This window comes from Natrix helvetica, assembly GCF_964273705.1.
Source record: "Natrix helvetica genome assembly, chromosome: 2".
NCBI lineage: Eukaryota > Metazoa > Chordata > Lepidosauria > Squamata > Natricidae > Natrix > Natrix helvetica.
The window spans coordinates 100,526,063-100,542,946 of NC_138552.1; the positions used below are offsets into that span (position 1 = coordinate 100,526,063).

At 35.9% G+C, this 16,884-nt stretch overlaps 1 protein-coding gene across 3 annotated transcripts in view; it reads left to right on the plus strand.

Moving 5' to 3' along the window:
- Positions 1-16,884, plus strand: part of KCMF1 (potassium channel modulatory factor 1) — a 48,131-nt gene that overhangs the window by 19,877 nt on the left and 11,370 nt on the right. For all 3 annotated transcript variants that reach the window (XM_081943218.1, XM_081943217.1, XM_081943219.1), the window contains exons 2-3: positions 6,412-6,579; positions 16,453-16,592. In XM_081943218.1, the coding sequence (XP_081799344.1) occupies positions 6,412-6,579; positions 16,453-16,592 (308 nt within the window). The remainder of the gene's footprint in view (positions 1-6,411; positions 6,580-16,452; positions 16,593-16,884) is intronic.

The window sequence follows — 16,884 nt, forward strand, 5'->3', positions numbered from 1 at the left end:
ATTTCAACTCTGTTGGAGAATTAAGCAGGGAGGGTCCAAGAAGGCATAAAATAACATTAGAAATTGTTTCAAGCTTTGAAAGACAGAAAACTAATTTTATTTGTAACACCATTTGTTGGGTAGAATAGGCTTCCATTAAAATAAAAGCGTTAGCTGAAAATATTGGTGTAACTCAGATTTGGAATGCAGTTATATTGAGTTGCCACTAATAGACATGCATATATCATTTATCAATAATATACTAGGTATAGTTGTGTTGGTATTAAAAACAAGATATATCATGTATGTGTATTATAAGTTGTTTGTATAGCAAACTTACATTTCTGAGTGATCTCTGCTACAAAAAATACTGCCATATCTAAAACATTTTTATAAAATTATTGAAATAATCATGAAAGTTAAGTATGAACTAGAATATATTACTACAATTGTGGGATCCTTGGTGCTGTCCAAGCATGGTGGGTTTTTTGCAAACGTTTCATTACCAAACCTAGGTAACAACATGAGTCCTAGTGGAACAATGGTTAAAGTGCCATATTGTAGGCAAACTCTGTCCACTGTGTGGAGTTCAATCCTGGTGGGGCTCAAGGTTGACTCAGCCTTCCATCCTTCCGAGATCAGTAAAAGGAGAATCCAGATTGTTGGGGGAAATATGTAATATGTTTCAATGTTTTTTTTTTTTAATAGTTTTAAAATTGTTAGCTGTCCAGGGTCACTTGGTTGAGTTGGGAAGCTAGAATTGATTGTTGGTCGAGTGTTAATCTTGGTTTTTATCTCTGTTCATGAGGGTGTTTGCTGGTGGAGTGGAATTTTGGTCTTTTTGTTTCTTTTTTGGCTTTTGAATGGTTATCAAAAGAGACAATCAAATTAAGTTTAAGACCAAGATTACACTACACACTGGCAGCGCTCATGCCATTGCCACTGTTAACCAAATTCCACCAGTCATTAGCCAAGGACCCACCCCAATTCAAGATATTCTTCTACATTTAGGTGGGCAGTCTGCTAAGTGCCTAATTTTAATAACGTGACCGTGGAAGTGTTGAAATTGCCATAACTTTGAGGACCAACTGTGAGTTACTGTTTTCAGCACTGTTGTAACTTTGAACATTCACTGAACAAATAGTCACAAGTGAAGGATTACCCGTGTAGGATTATTCCGTAACAGTATTGTAACTTTGTAACATGAGTTCTGAACATTGGGCAGAGCATTTCAAATAATATAGAGTTAGGTTAATATTTTTTCAAACCTGCCCTGGCTGTCAAGGCAAGACAAAACATTGTAGAATATATTTTCAGGACAGGAAAGCTTAAGAGAAGCAGTAGCAAAATAGTGAAGCTATTTACCAAAATGATTCCATGATTGCTAGATATCCAGTGTAAATATTGTTTATAGCAATCGTTATTCTTTTTTTTAATTATTGTTGATTTTCTTCTACCTTATTCTATGTAAAAAATTGGAAGCTAATTTTTTTGCAGATGAGGTAGTTTCCATCTTTCCTTGTGTTGGCAAAGACCTGATCTGCTATAATAGTTTTTCACTTTGTGAGAATTTCCACAATTATTGGAAGCTTCCTGTATTGAACAATCAAATTTAATGGGAAGAATCCACATTACTCTTCAGTATTTCTTCTGCTTTCATGGTGGATGAATAACCTAGATTAGGAGAAAGCAAACAGACTGAGGTTTTTGACTACTGAATGTCACCTGTGGTGGAGGTACTTGAGTTTGGGGGGGGGGGAGTTCTGAGGTAATAAATTACCTCCTACAGATTGGCATACCTTATGAACTCTTGCAGAAGGTACAATTTATGGAATGTTAATGTTTTATTAAACTAATATGAAAGAATGAACCCCCTTGGATTGAGGTGCTGTTCTAATCTGTCTTCTGCCTCTTTGCCTTTTTACTCAACTGCAAAAGCTTTCACCAAGTAGCAGCAGTCTCCTCTGACTTGACCTTGCCACAGGAATGGAATCTTCTTTGACATTTTATCACTGATGATCCTCATCCACAATTTGAGATCAGCCGATTCTGTTCTTTTTCTCAGCCTTTCTATCACTTGGCTATTCTGTCAAGACAGCAGCAATGCCAATCCTCTCTTTTTCTGTTAAGTGTTGAAGCAGTGATATTATTAGACCTACACAGTCCTAAGAAGGAAAAGAGGAATACAAAAGTACATAAAAAACAAATGTGTAGTCTGCACAAGCTTTCCAGTCTTTGACACAATATTTTCAGGACATGAAAATATCAAACAAATGAAAAAATACTAAGGCTATTTTATACTTTCTGGTTCTCAATCCTGATTACAATATTGTCTCCGCCAATCTTTGTTGATGAAAGCCACATCATAGGGAGAAACTAAACATCTGCATTGCTGGGTTTTATTAAAATAAAGTTTCTTCACTAGACTATTATCTTAAAGAATTGTAATACATAAAAAATATAGTGTAAAAAACAAAAAAATCTGTTCAACGTCTTCAATTCAGAATTTTCTGGAACTCACTTCACTAGAACTGAATCTGTACTTTCAAAACTGTATTCATGTTGAAGTTAATGATAACTACTTTATTTAATACACTATAATTATTAAGCATGATCAAACTTTAAATCCTTCTGCAATGTTAATTACAGAGACAGTATCATCAATAGCACTTTGGATAAATCATGGGGTCAATTGAAATGGAAAATATAACTATTGGAAGATTCTAAATAAAACTAGCATTTCCAAGTTTTAGCATACAAAAGGATTCTACAATATTAACAATAATTTCACCCAAATCTTCCATCTAAAATGCTATAGAATTATTTTGCTTTTATTTTTAAACTTTCAGATGGAAGCTTTAAATAGTTTACTGATAATACTAACCAAATACCATGCTTCCTAGTTTGCTAGCATTTTATTTTAAATGCTTTGTATAAAACAACTGTATCTGTGTTGATTATTTGGTTTAAATACATAAACATTCTGAAATATGTGAGAAAAAAATAAAAACCTCAGTGTTAGCTAAATATGCCACTTAGAATATAAAATTATATTAGAAAAATTGGCAACATTTAAATACAAAACTATTTACCTTTCCTTATTTAAATTAAACTGTACTGAATTTGTATTGAAAATTATACTAATAATTTTGTGCACTGTATACTGTCTACCATATAATTAGGTTTTTGTGGTACCTATTGTTTGTGCTTTTACAAATTTGATTATTATTTTTATTCAGATTTTTAATTTGCCATTCAGAGCCGCATGTGATGTGATGTGATATGTGTATATGAGTATATAAATGTATTAAACAAATATTTGAGTTCCAACTCCATTAAGACAGACTGTGATAAATGATAATATGATAATATAATTGATATACAAATTTGAAATTTTAATCCAGTGCAGAGTTTTGGTTGGAAAGATGGGTACTGCTTTCAAATCAGTGCATCACTCTTTGTTTTCTTGGTTTTATTATGAAATTGTATTTGTAAACACAATGACTTCCTTGAGTAGCTGCTATTGATTTCTGAATTTTACAGTAGTTTTACCATTGCAGGAAGTTCCTGGAGATACTAATGAAATTTTGAAAACAGTCTTCCAGTACATGGAGGACTCTCACAGGGAAGAGGTCATCAATTTATTCTTCATAACACTTGAAAGCAGGACAAGAAGCAATGGGTGGAAGCTTCTTAGAGAGTGATTCAACCTGGAAATAAGGTGGAATTTCCTGACAGAGAAAATGATTATTCAATGGAACAGCTTGCTCACAAGAGTTGTGGGTACTCCATTGCTGGAGGTTTTCAGATTACACACAAAAATTAAAAATAATTTTAGCAGATAAAATAAATGGCCTGAAAATAACAATAATTTTAATAAGGACAAACATCAAGTTCAGCTAGGAAACAAAAATCAAATGCATGGGGTATAAGATGGTAATGATACTTGTAAAAGAGATCTTTTAGTCAATAGTGGTTGAGTAGAAATAGAATATTAGACAGGAGTGTAGTGTGGCCGGCTGCAAAAGTCAAATACAAATTTAGACTGCATCAACAGATGTAATTTGCAAATCACAGCTTGCGTGTGTTCCACTTTATTCTGCTTTAGTTAGACTGTTCTGGGCACTATTCAAGAAGGATTCAGAGAAATCGGAACATGTTCAGAGAAAGGCAATAATGATGGTCAAAGGACTAAGTAAGTTGTAAAAGAAAGAAGGAATTGAGGATGTCTCACTTGAGAAAAGAAAATGGAATGGGAAAACAGTACTATTCAAACACCTGCAAGGATGTCACATAGAAGATCAAGATGGTTCTCCAGTGTTCTGGTGTTCAGAACATGAAATGCCGTAATGGAATTTAAGTTACATAAAAATAGGGTTTGATTGAATGATTGTTGCCTTTACTAGTTTTTTTTATTCAGAGAGGTAGTGGGAAGAAGCCGGACACACAAACAAAAGAATTTGTATTTTTTTACATTGAGTAGTGGGGGGTAGTCTTGATGCTGGCCTGGCTCAACTTTGATCCAACTATATCGCTCCTGACGGGTTTTTTATTTGGGGTATTTTAATTGTATTCAATTTATTTAGGGGTTTTTAAACATTGTGTTTTTACTTGTTTTTATCTATCAGTTCACCTCCTCCTTGTATATGTCGTATATATGTCTTGGTATATGTTTTGTTATATGTATGTCGATATATTTATTTCCTATGTTTTGTTGTACGCCGCCCCGAGTCCTTCGGGAGAGGGTGCGGCTAAGAAATAAATATTTATTATTATTATTATTATGTTTCTAAATGGTCCCTTCCAGTTCTTATAAGTCCATGATTCTCTTTTAAGCTTACTAAGATTGCAATACTAAATGGAGCAGTTAAATACTTTAGAATGAGTATCGTGGAACCCAAATAAACTCACATTTGAGGAAATGTATAAGCATACATGTATTAAATTGCAAATCCACTTTTTGCTTTCTCTTCTAGTAAAATATTTCAGTTCAGCTGTTTTGAACAAAGAAAAAAAATTCAGATTCTTTTTTTAGTAGAAAATAGGATTTGGAAGATTTTGAAATTCAATAACATTTTGGAATGTATTTATTTCTAAATTTGACATATTTACAAAGCTAATATGAATATTTTTGTACACGGTATGACTTTAATGCCATACATTATTTGCTTCAGATATGTTATGCTCTTAATCTGTGCTTGAAATATTTTATCAGTGCTTTTCTAGATAACTTTAAACAATACGCTTTTAATGGACAAACCAGTGATAATTTTTGTCTGTATATAACTAGAATCAACTAGTACAGATTCCTTTCAAACCAAAGATTTAGCAGTAATCTCAGTCTCTCTCTGTTTTAACTTACAGTAGTTATATAGTTAAGATACATTTATTAAACAAGAGTATTATGTCAGTATGCCCTGGTCAGCATGAAATGTATTACAAGAACTATATCTGTTTGGTTTGTATAAAAATGCTTTTATCTGGTAGTGTGAAATACCAAAATAATGGAGTATAGAAAGTCTTTTGACTTTAGGGCAAGGATCTCAAACTTAGGTCATCACAAGCCTTTCAAAAAGACCAGTTTATTAGTTTTAGGTCTGCAACTTTGAAAGTTTTATACATTGACATAAACACCTGTAGTCACCATCAGAGTTTCTGGACAGCAGCTGCTGGTAACAAGAGCTGAACCAGTGATGTGGGGAACACGCAAGTGGAAAGAGGAGGTTTCAGTCCTGGGCATGGCTATGATAGCACTCCTATAGGAGGCAAAACATGCAGCCATCCTGCTTGTCCTCTCTGGACATGGAACGATGCTTTCTTTCCAGTGTACACCTGTTGGTCTCAGTTTTTCTGACAAACTTGCTGAATTCCACAGCCTTGCATATCTCCATCAGTCTCCTAGTCTTTGCGGGAGGGAGGAGATGGAGAGGGTGAGAATAGGATTAAAGTTAAAGATTTGATAGTTCCTGTTTTGTTGCAGTCCATGAAGGAGGTGCTTTCTATTCTGGGCAGCCGGCAAGCTTGTACTTTTTCTATCCGTTCTTGTCTGTCAGTCTACCTCTCTATCTTACTGTTGTCTCACATGTTACCCTCATTTAAATGGACTGCACACAATACCATCTTCTTTTGAAATAAACTTGTAAGCATGCCTTAGTGGTCTTTTTGTAAGTATTATTATGGGTCTCAAAGTGGACCTGGAAACCCTCATGTTGGAGATCCCTATATGAGAATATGAATAGTCAGCATTTTAGCTGATTGTTGTAATGTGAGAAGCATGTTTAGGATAATTATGAAATCATGAACATTAATTTTCAACTATAAGGTAATTGATAGAATTGCTAGTAATTCAGGACAGTGGTATTGCAATGAAATTGCATAGATGTCGATTGTTCATGCAAATGGCTAATGATTTTCTGTTTAATTTTTTTGCAGGTGTCAGCTGCGATGCATGTTTAAAAGGCAATTTCCGAGGTCGCAGATACAAGTGTTTAATTTGCTACGATTACGATCTGTGTGCATCTTGTTATGAAAGTGGTGCAACGACGACAAGGCATACAACTGACCATCCAATGCAGTGCATACTAACAAGGGTAGATTTTGGTAAATGATTCTTGTCTTTTATTTACTTATTTATTTACTTACTTGCTTACTACTTAATGTCCTATATTTCCAGGTAAACAAAAAATACTTCTAGAATTTTATTACAGAACAAACAGAAAAACAGAATAAACATAAAAGATGGTAAAAACACAAAAAATCCAATAGCATGCATGTATTGTGGTTTTGCAGATTGCAACTTTATAGCTAGTAAACTAACTTGAGTTTTTGCCACACTGATACATGGCCCATCACAGATTTTTGCTCTTTTTCTTTGGCGTCCTCGAGGAGAGGCTTGGAAGTGAGTCAGGTTAGAGTATGTGTGCCATTAAAAATGTGGTAACTTGTCTTCTTGTGTCAGATGTCAGGAGGCAAGTCAATAATGGCAGCATTTGCATGACGACTTGTACTTGGGAGGAAAAGGTTTTACATTGGAGGTTTCTTTAGAACTAACAATGTACCAACAAACAGATCATCCAAAAATAAGTAAAACTAAGGTCCTTCTAGCCAACTTATGTTTTAAAACTGCAAGGTCATTTAATTCAGAATCAACCTGTATGAGTTAAGGGGTATTTTCTTCTACTGTTTGAATTGTAAATTTGCTTAGGGTTTTTGTGGTTTAAAAATTAGAAGAAGAAAAAACAAAAGAGAGGAGTTAGAACTAGTATGATAGGAGAAACAGCTAAGAAAATATATTAGTAGAATGAACATTCAACATAAATTGCTGTGAGAAAGATTTCATTGTTGGCTTTGATATTTCTATAGCTTTTACGCTTTTTTTCACGTTTCAAATATTTTTAGAATTGTAGATAATAGAGGGATTGAACTGCTATAAATGTGCTTACATTCTGCTTGACAGTTCTCCATACTATTAAAATCAAAGCATTTCTATTCATGAGATATGAAAAAAGTGACATAGATCAAGCTTTTATGGTGTTTTCAGTGCTGTTATAATTGAACAGTTGATAACAGTTGTCAATTCCTAACAGTTGTCGGAAATGGTTTAGGGTCTCCTGCTTTGGGGTGGGGGTGGGGGTTTTGGACTAGATGACTTACAAGGTTCCTTTCCTACCCTGTTAATCTGTTAAACGAATGGTTGTAAGTTCAGGACTACTTGTTTAAATCAGAGACAATTTCTCCTTGACAAATGTCATTTACTTACTCACTGCAAGTATTTCTTTTTCATCTGTTGATACCTTTTTCTTTTCCTTTTTGGAGAAAACTTTTGTGTAAAAATATCTCTTCAGTTTCACTTTTTTATGTGTGCTTTCTATAAATCTTAAAAGAGAATGTTGATGTTCACATAGATTAAACTGTTTGTGCTTCAGTGGCCTATAATAATAATGTAGTCATGTTGATTTTTCTTTTAAGTCAAAAGGGCAAAAATTGTATGTCACAAATTCTAATTTGCATATGACTTCCTGTGAAGAAATAGGTTTTTTGACACTAAGAACTTGTTTTAATAAGAAAATGTGGGCTCCTTTTTAAACAGGGATTTCTAAAACTGTTTTTCTTTTCATATCCTACACACACACACACACACACACACACACACACACACACACGGAATGAAAAGAAAAACAGTTTTGGAAATCTCTACACACACACACACACATATATATGCATACCCATTTGTGTGTTTATGCACCTGTGTGCAAGTGTACCTTTAAGTCAGTCTTGACTCCTATCAACTACACAAAAAGTCCCTGCAGTTTTCATGACCATATTTTCTGGAGTGGTTTGTTCTTGCCTCCTCCTTAGGGTTGAGACAAAGGAGCTGGCCCAAAGTCACCAGCTGGACTTGAGCCTAAGGTGGGATTGGAACTCACAGTTTCTAACCTGGTGTGTTAACCATTACACTAAATGGCACTCACATATATGATGATCATGATGATTATTTTATCCATTCAGTTGTGTCCAACTCTTGGGAGATTCTTTGGGCACATCTTCTGATCTTGCACTGCTTTTTCTGTGCTGTGGTTGGTGCCAGCTTTGATGGCGTTCTGCTAAATCTTCCCAGCATAATTGCTTTCTCCAGTGAATTCTGCCACAAGACATAGCCAAAATAAGTGAGACCTCACATGCATACCCTCACAAAACAAACTAAACGTACAAATAAAATAAAATAACTGAAACAGATTAAGTCAGTGAGAAGTATGGGCTTATGGGCCAGTGGTAGATATGGGAAGACTGGCTGCTCTTTCCTATTTTCCCCTGAAACCAACAACCTTATGGGTAGCTGTGGTAAGAGAATGTGACTTGCTCCAAGTCACACAGCATAAATTTAGCTTTTCTTTTTATTTTCCAGGTCAAGAACACAGTGGGAAATGGCAATGAGACACTGAAGGTCTTGATTCAAAGCACAACAGAATGAATACTTACAATTTTAAGTTTGATTATAGATAAGTTTGCAGTTGCCCAGTCTGAAAGCCTTTGAGGCATATGCAGAGCATGGCAACTAGTAGATTAGTGGGACACTTAGTTCTATTAATGCCTTCAGACTGTAATATTTTGTCAGAAAATTGTGTTAGGAATGTCTGTCTGAGTTTTTCTTAACACAGATGAAGTTTAAGTCAGGAAGTTACTTTTATACTAGTTTTGGACTAGAATAGAAATTACGTATGTACAGGAAAGATTTGAGCAATTGAAAAATCCAATTTCTAGTTGCCGGCCAAAAATTAATTGAGACAATTGTATCAGAGTGCTCTGGGAGGAAAAGAATATCTTTGCTTCTACATGCTTTTCCCCAGTTCTCTCATCTGAACAATAAAGTTATACAGTAAAGCATTTTAGAATTAGTGAGAGGATTTTGTAACTTGTTTATCTCCCTACTTTTCTTTCTCCATGTTTTTTCTTCCTATTTTTCCTTTCTTGCTATGTTTCTCTCTTCATTAGGTTACTTTGATCTTGCATCAAATTCTACCCTAGGTTTTCAGTTCTTTTGCTTAGGAGTGTGTTCATATGTATGTATGTTTGTTTGTTTGTGTGTGTGTATGTATGTGTGCGTGCGTGCGTGTGCGCGCGCACACCAGTATTATATTATTGTCATTATGTATGTCCTGTTGTCTCGGTATATATTCCCTGTGATACGACTCTTACTAAATTTGCTGTGAGCACTTTGATGAGCGCTTCAACTGTTACTGTTTCCAAACAGAAAAGAAATGACAAGATCACACCAGTTTTGAACAGATGGGTAACAGACCTTTTTCCTGCAAATGCCTTTTATTTTTTTAGGCTGGAAGATTTAGAAACAATGACAGAAACCCCGGCAGTGACATTGAAAGGGGCAGGCAAGAACATTTTGGCTATACAAAAAAAATTCAGAAGTTTGCTGATCCAGCAGCTTAGCACACAGATATGTTTTTTTTTCACAGCTATTCCCTTAGAGGAGATAGTAGTAGTGCTTCTGTGTGAGAAATGGAAGACAAATGTTTTTCCTTTAAAGCCCTGTAGACTGGGATGGCTGGAATTTAGGCAGTGATACTGAGTCACAGAAAAGACAGAAAAGTATGAGCAATTTGCAGCTTTATTACACTCTTTCCAACATAGATAAGAAAGATAGAAATCAATGCATTTAATTATATTTGAGCATTATTATATTTTTATATCGTGTGTATGTGTATTCATTGTCACCTCAAGACAGCTAACATATTTGGTATTTTTGCCTTCTATTTTTCCTGCAACAACAACCCCGTGGTGGGGTGTCCTTGACTGAAAGAGAGTGACTTGCTCAGTCACCCAGCCAGCTCTGCCTAAGGGAGGACTAGCATTCACAGTCTCCTGCTTTTTAGGTTAGCACTTCAACCACTACACCAAACTGGCTCTCATAATCTGTCCTCAATCTACAACTCCTTGGAGTTCCAGCTGTTCTTGCACCTCATGGTCAGGTGATCCCAATCTGCGTGCCTGACAACACCTTTAAGTTTACAATTGGTTGCCAAGTGCAATTACATGGTTGTGATTTTCAGTCTTCCCTGTTGACTTCCTCAGAAAGACAATGGAGAAGCCAACAGGTTAACCCGGCTGCAATTTCCTGATTGCTTCCCCACTGAGTTTGGTCATGGAAGCCAGCAGGAAGTTGCCTCACCTAATGTCTATGGTATTCAGTTAACAACAGCAAATGGGACTATAGGGATTGCCATCACTAAGTGAGAGTCTTGCTTTACAATTGCATTGCTTAGCAATGGAAATTCTGGTCTCATTTGTTGTAAGTTGACACCTACATATGCTTGCAATGAACTAATCTGATGACCTGTCATACTTTTGAAGATAAGACAGTACAGGTAATCCTTGTTTAGCAGCTACAATTGGGACCGGCAATTGTAAGTGAAGTGGTCACTGAGTGAAACGGCAACTGTGTTACTTCAGCTTTCTTTTGCTTTGCACATCTGCAAAGGCTGTAAATATGTAGACTGGTTGCAAAGCTACTTTTTCATTACCATTGTAATTGCAAACGGTTGCTAAAAGAGGCAGTAGCTAAACTAGAATACCTGTAAAATGGGCTTGGAACATCTGCTAGCTCCCTCTGTTAATATATACAGTATTCCATAATGAAGGATTTATTGTATATAATTAAATGTCTAACGTGACAAAGTCATCTATCCTTCCATCTTGGCAAATTCATCTTCATATTTAAATAGTACAGTAGATGGTTTTAAAAAAATGGGGTAAGGGGTGTTGAATTAGAGAGTATGAACTAAGTAAGTGAAATGTTTAATTCTAACCCAAAAAGTACCAGATGGTGGTTATGGTCTGTTCATATTTAAAAGTTGTAATATTAATCATCTGGATTTAAGTATATCAAAAATACACAATGCAATTCATACACTTTTATATTGGATGATTTCTCTTAGTGTAGTACCGTATTTTTCGGAGTATAAGACGCACTGGAGTATAAGACACAGCAAGGTTTTGAGGAGGAAATTTTTTTTAAAAAAGTTTTTGCACTTTGCAAACCTCCCCCAAACAGCCCGTTTTTCATGAAAACGGGCCCATTTTTTTTCCAAAAAAAAGGGCATGAATATCCCTTAGGAGGCTTGTAGAATGCTTGGGGGGGGGACAAGCAAAAAACAGCCCATTTTTCATTAAAAAGGGGGCATGGATAGCCTTTAGGAAGCTTATAGAGTGCTGCTGGGAGCTGGGGGGGGAGAAAAGCGGGCCGTTTTTCATTCATGTGTGCCCTCCCCAGTCCCAGGAGCTCTCTGAAAGCCTTCTAAAAGCTATGCGTGGCCATTTTGGTGAAGGGGGCACAATTTCGGGAGGCCAAAAATGCTGTATTCAGTGTATAAGACGCACCCAGATTTTCAGCCTCTTTTTTGAGGGAAAAAAATGCGTCTTATATTCTGAAAAATACGGTATTTATTTCTTTAAGTGAATGACTAAATTCATTTTGCATTGAGTGCTGATATTGGGAGTATTAGAAAAAAAATGAAAGAGTGGTCCTTTTGATTATTGCTATTTTTTGTCAGTTTCAACTCTTGGGAACTACATTTTTGGAAATGTTTTTCTACTGCCTCCTTTCTAGGCCTGAGACAGAGTGATGAGCTTAAAGTTGCCCATTTGCTTCGTGCTTAAGACAGGACTCATGTTTCTCAACTTCTAATTCAGTGATTTAACCATTAAATTATACAAGCTCTTTGTTACTGTGTTTTTAATTCTACCTTGATTTTACATAACTAGATTCATAATTATATTTTTAAAATTACTTCCAGTCCTTTGTAATAATATCTAATCCAGCTACTGTGTAGAATTTATCCAAAACAATTTGTAATCATGTACCCACCATTCCTGTAAAAGAAAACCCTTCTAGGTTTCATATCGCTGCAGAGCAGATAATCCAAAAATGTCAGAAAAAATATAAAGTCAAGGTGGTAAACCAGGTTTGTAAAGAAAATAAAAGGACAAATGAAGAAAACAAAGGTCTAGAAAGGAGGAGGCAGAAAGACGTTTGTTAGCAGCAACCCAGATTTCCTTCAGAAGGTAACATGGCTAAAGGTATTGAGATTGTGGAGCAGAATCAGGCACAGTTACGGAAAAGAAAAGCAACCAGACCATCTGCCAGGATGACATTCAGCCAGACATAGCATATTACCTGGCCAAGTCAATGAAGGAATAGTTGATCATACCCGCTGAGCCCTGGGCAGCCTGCCAGGAGTTGGCTGCATTTTCCTAAGAGCTGGTATTACGCCATCAACCAGCATATCAAGGAAGAGGCTGTAATTGATGATGGATAACCTTTTTGGCATCTCATCACAGCTGATTGACGTGGCTTCGGTGGAGCGGTTAATGCTGTTATCTCAATTGTAGAACGCCATTTTATTTTTCATCTAACTTTATGTTGAAGTCTGCACTGGTCCAGCACACTTCCTCAACTCCAAAAGAACTTGTTTTCTTTTGTTGTTTTGCTATGCTGTGAAACCATAGCAAAATCAAGTGCAGCTCATAACCCCCAAGTGTCTCTGTGCAGTCCATGTACAATGCTCCTATCACAATACAGGAGCTGGGTCTGCCTAGCTTGGGTGTTTTTCAATTCTGTCAGCCACTTTCTCTTCACTATATGTGAAAGGAGGTTTGTGGCAGTTTGGATACTGGCCCTGTATGAGCCAAAGGCAAACTTTAAACATCATTAGGCATGTTATACAGCAAAGTCTTAGTTATGTCCAGCTTCTTTATAGTTTTAAGGACTTTTTAAGAAGGACAGTATCTTTGTTGAATGTAAAAAAATGTGGATAGAGGACACGCTTTCTGCCTCTAGACTTCTGTTCAGTGCTCCAGTCATGTACAAGCATCTCTTTCTCATGCTGTATATAAAGAGAGCTGTCACCTTACTATTATACAGGTATCAGAGCTTACTACTATTAATATACTTACCTAAGACGTTTATTGTAATTCACACTATAGTTGTTAGTTCGGCACATTCAGTAAGTGTTAGTGATGTGAAGATAGGAAGCTTAATGTTTTGCCTTTGATCGTTTTGGGGGAGGCCAAAATAATGTCACACTTCTCTTAAATTGGGAAATTGTTGAATTAAGTCTGGAAGGAAGGCTGATTGTATTTTTTTTTTAAGCCTGTCTTTTTCTAACTTCAATCTTTCTTATAGGCACTTTGTGAACACTTTTCAACATGGTGAAAAGATTTCATCTGTGGGCAGGTAGAAATATAATTGGCTATACTTAGCATCTGTGAAGCCATAGCAAAATCAAATCTTAATTTATTAATTGGCAAAATAATGTAGCTTGAAACCACAATTTACCTTTTTTGTGATGGTATATTAACACTAGCCTGCCATTAGATATCTGTGCACAGTACGCTTTGGCTTTGGCTAATCATGAGACACATAGGCAATGATTCAGAGAGACCGCTGTTGATAATGGTTTCCGTCTATTTCGTCTCCTGCCACCTGTGATACCCCAGAAACATGGTTGACCAGCATAAATATAAATAGGCAGATAGCCTGATTGAGACTAGAGCCATTGTACATGGGTGAGTGCAAGGGAGATGGCTGATCAGAACTGGGAGCAGTGGAAAAACAGGGCAAATATTGATTTTATTTTCGATCTGTTCCTAATACTACCCTAATGTCCAGCAGTAGGAAGTGAGAATTCATAATTTTTTAAATTTCATAACTTGGATAGCAGACAGAACAATGATTTTGTAGCCATGATTCCTGACTGGTGGTTACAAGAAATCTTAACTATAGGGTCGGGCCTAAGGGTTAGATGACCTACTCAATGTAAATCTGGTAAGATACAATGTGTCGTATATGCTGTATGAATGTTAACTTATGATTCGGGTATTGGTAAAACAAATGAAAGTCTGGTGGCAAGCCATGATTAATATGTCTCTGTGCAAGAATGATTTTCACTAAAGCGTTATTGGAACAATCCCTGTTTTGTGGAAAGGCAGTCAGAGCTTCTTCCCTGCTAAAAGAGGCGATGTCTCTAACTACTTGATAATAACAAATAATACAGGTAGTCCTCAACTTACAACCATTCATTTAGCAACTGTTTAAAATTACAACAGCACTGGAAAAAGTGACTTCCCCGTGGTCACATGATCAAAATTTAGGTACTTAGCAAACGGTATGTATTTAAGATAGTTGCAGCATCCTGGTGTCATGTGATTGTAATTGTTGACCTTCTCAACCAGCTTCCAACAAGCAAAGGCAATAGGGGAAGCTGGGTTTCCGTAATGTTCACGTGATTTACTTAACAACTGTGGCAAAAAAAGGTTATAAAATTGGATGTAACTCACTTAACAACTGCCTTGCTTAGCAATGGAAATTCTGGTCCCAATTGTAGTTTTATAATTTAAGAACTATCTGTATTGCCAGTTTAAAATTTTAGTTGATCAGAATTATTGTTCCTTAACCGTGATTTAATATTTGCTAAGAGGCTGCTATAACACAATTAAGTTATGGGAAATATCCACCTGGGCTCATATAGTTATTTCAATTGGGGGTATGCCGTCTTATTATTCATAAATCAGGACATCAAATATATAGCTGATACATGAAATTCATCATGGATAGGAAGTTTTTTTGCCCACATAGCTAGTAAGAGCTCACATATATTCATTCTCTCATGGAGAGGAATCATGTTGCAGGTTCAATAAACTAACAGCTTGGATAATGAAAAAAGATTATTTGGGGATTTGGAGCAGTTTTGTGGTCTGTAAAAATATGATTTAGTATTGCAGAAGGTTTACAAGGCACAGAGTGCCCACTGGTGGCATGTGTTATTTTCAGTGCAACATTTGTCAGGGGGCATAGCAAATAATTCCACTTGGATTTGAATGGAGAAGCTTTTATATTTTAAGAAGAGTTTTACAATGGAGACCAGAATTTTCATCATGAAGTAATGCTGTCACACAGTGGAATGTCACATAATTGCATCGCTGTCCTAGTCACTATCACAACCCCAGAACCATATCAGTCACTAAACAGGAAGAGACTGGAATTCCAGGGGGGTGGGCAGGTTCTCCAGAGGATGGGGGGGGGGAGGTGCTTCAGGCATGTGCTACAGAGTGCAGATAGGTTAAAAAGTGGCTGGGGTAGCTTCCAATTTCCTGCCAGTTTCCCCATTTACTTTGCTTGAGGGAAGCCAGCAAGAATTTGCAATCACATTGGAAATTGCAATCATGTAACCGCAGAATTCTGCAGCATCATAATTGAAAGCCTGGCACCAAGTACCAGGATTGCGGCCGTTGGGAAGCTGCAACTGCTTGAACTTCGAGGACAGGTCGTAATTACTACTTCTTCACCATCACCGCTAACTTTGAACAGTCATTTAACTAAGTGGTTATAACCTGTGTACTGTCAATATTTCAGTTTGCACAAAAGCAAAGAATGACTATTTATATTTCAGCTTGAAATTTTCTCTTATTTGCTTAGTTATGAACCTTCCCTAGGAGACAGACTGTATAAATGCTGTAAGATTTTGAGGAAATAATGATGTATATCGTTACTTCAGATTGTCTTTAATAGTTCCTGGCATTCATGTGCTCTCAATACAGGAAGCAAAGAAAAAGTAGATGCTACCAGTATTCAGTAGGGTTGGATCTATTTGTGTACTACAAAAAATCAGGTTATAGATTAATCAATAGCATTGATTCTTGTAGTTTAAAATAATGTGATTATAACATGTAACCATGATAGAGAAAAATAGGATAATATTAATGTTGGCTAGCTGAGGTTATATGTGGTTCATTTTGCTTTTGAATGGTAAATATTAGTAGTTTTATATTCAGAAAGTTCAGTCCAGTAAATTGTATGTTGAGCTAAATAGTTCTTAAAAACTTTTTTTTAAAGAATGTTTTCTATATTTCCAACATGATAATTTGTTTTGATTGCAGTTGTCATGTTCTTTATTATTTCAGATTTGTACTATGGTGGAGAAGCTTTCTCTGTAGAGCAGCCACAGTCTTTTACTTGTCCATATTGTGGAAAAATGGGTTATACGGAAACATCTCTTCAAGAACATGTTACTTCAGAACACGCAGAAACATCAACAGAAGTGGTAATTATATAATAGCCATACTCCTCAATTAATAACAGAAATTAATATTTTTTGTTGCGAGGTGCCCAGATTTCTTTGCCCAGTGTAAGAGATATAAATGCCTTAAAATAATATAAAACACATATTTTTCATGTACTGTTAGAGGAAAACAATAAGTAACAGAATCATTACATTTAAAATTCATTGATCTATCTCCAAATGTAGCTGGTGCAATCTATTGTTTTTACACGGAAAAATATAAATGAACTCTGGATGCAGGTAAAGGCCTGCTATTCTTAAACAATGTATGATT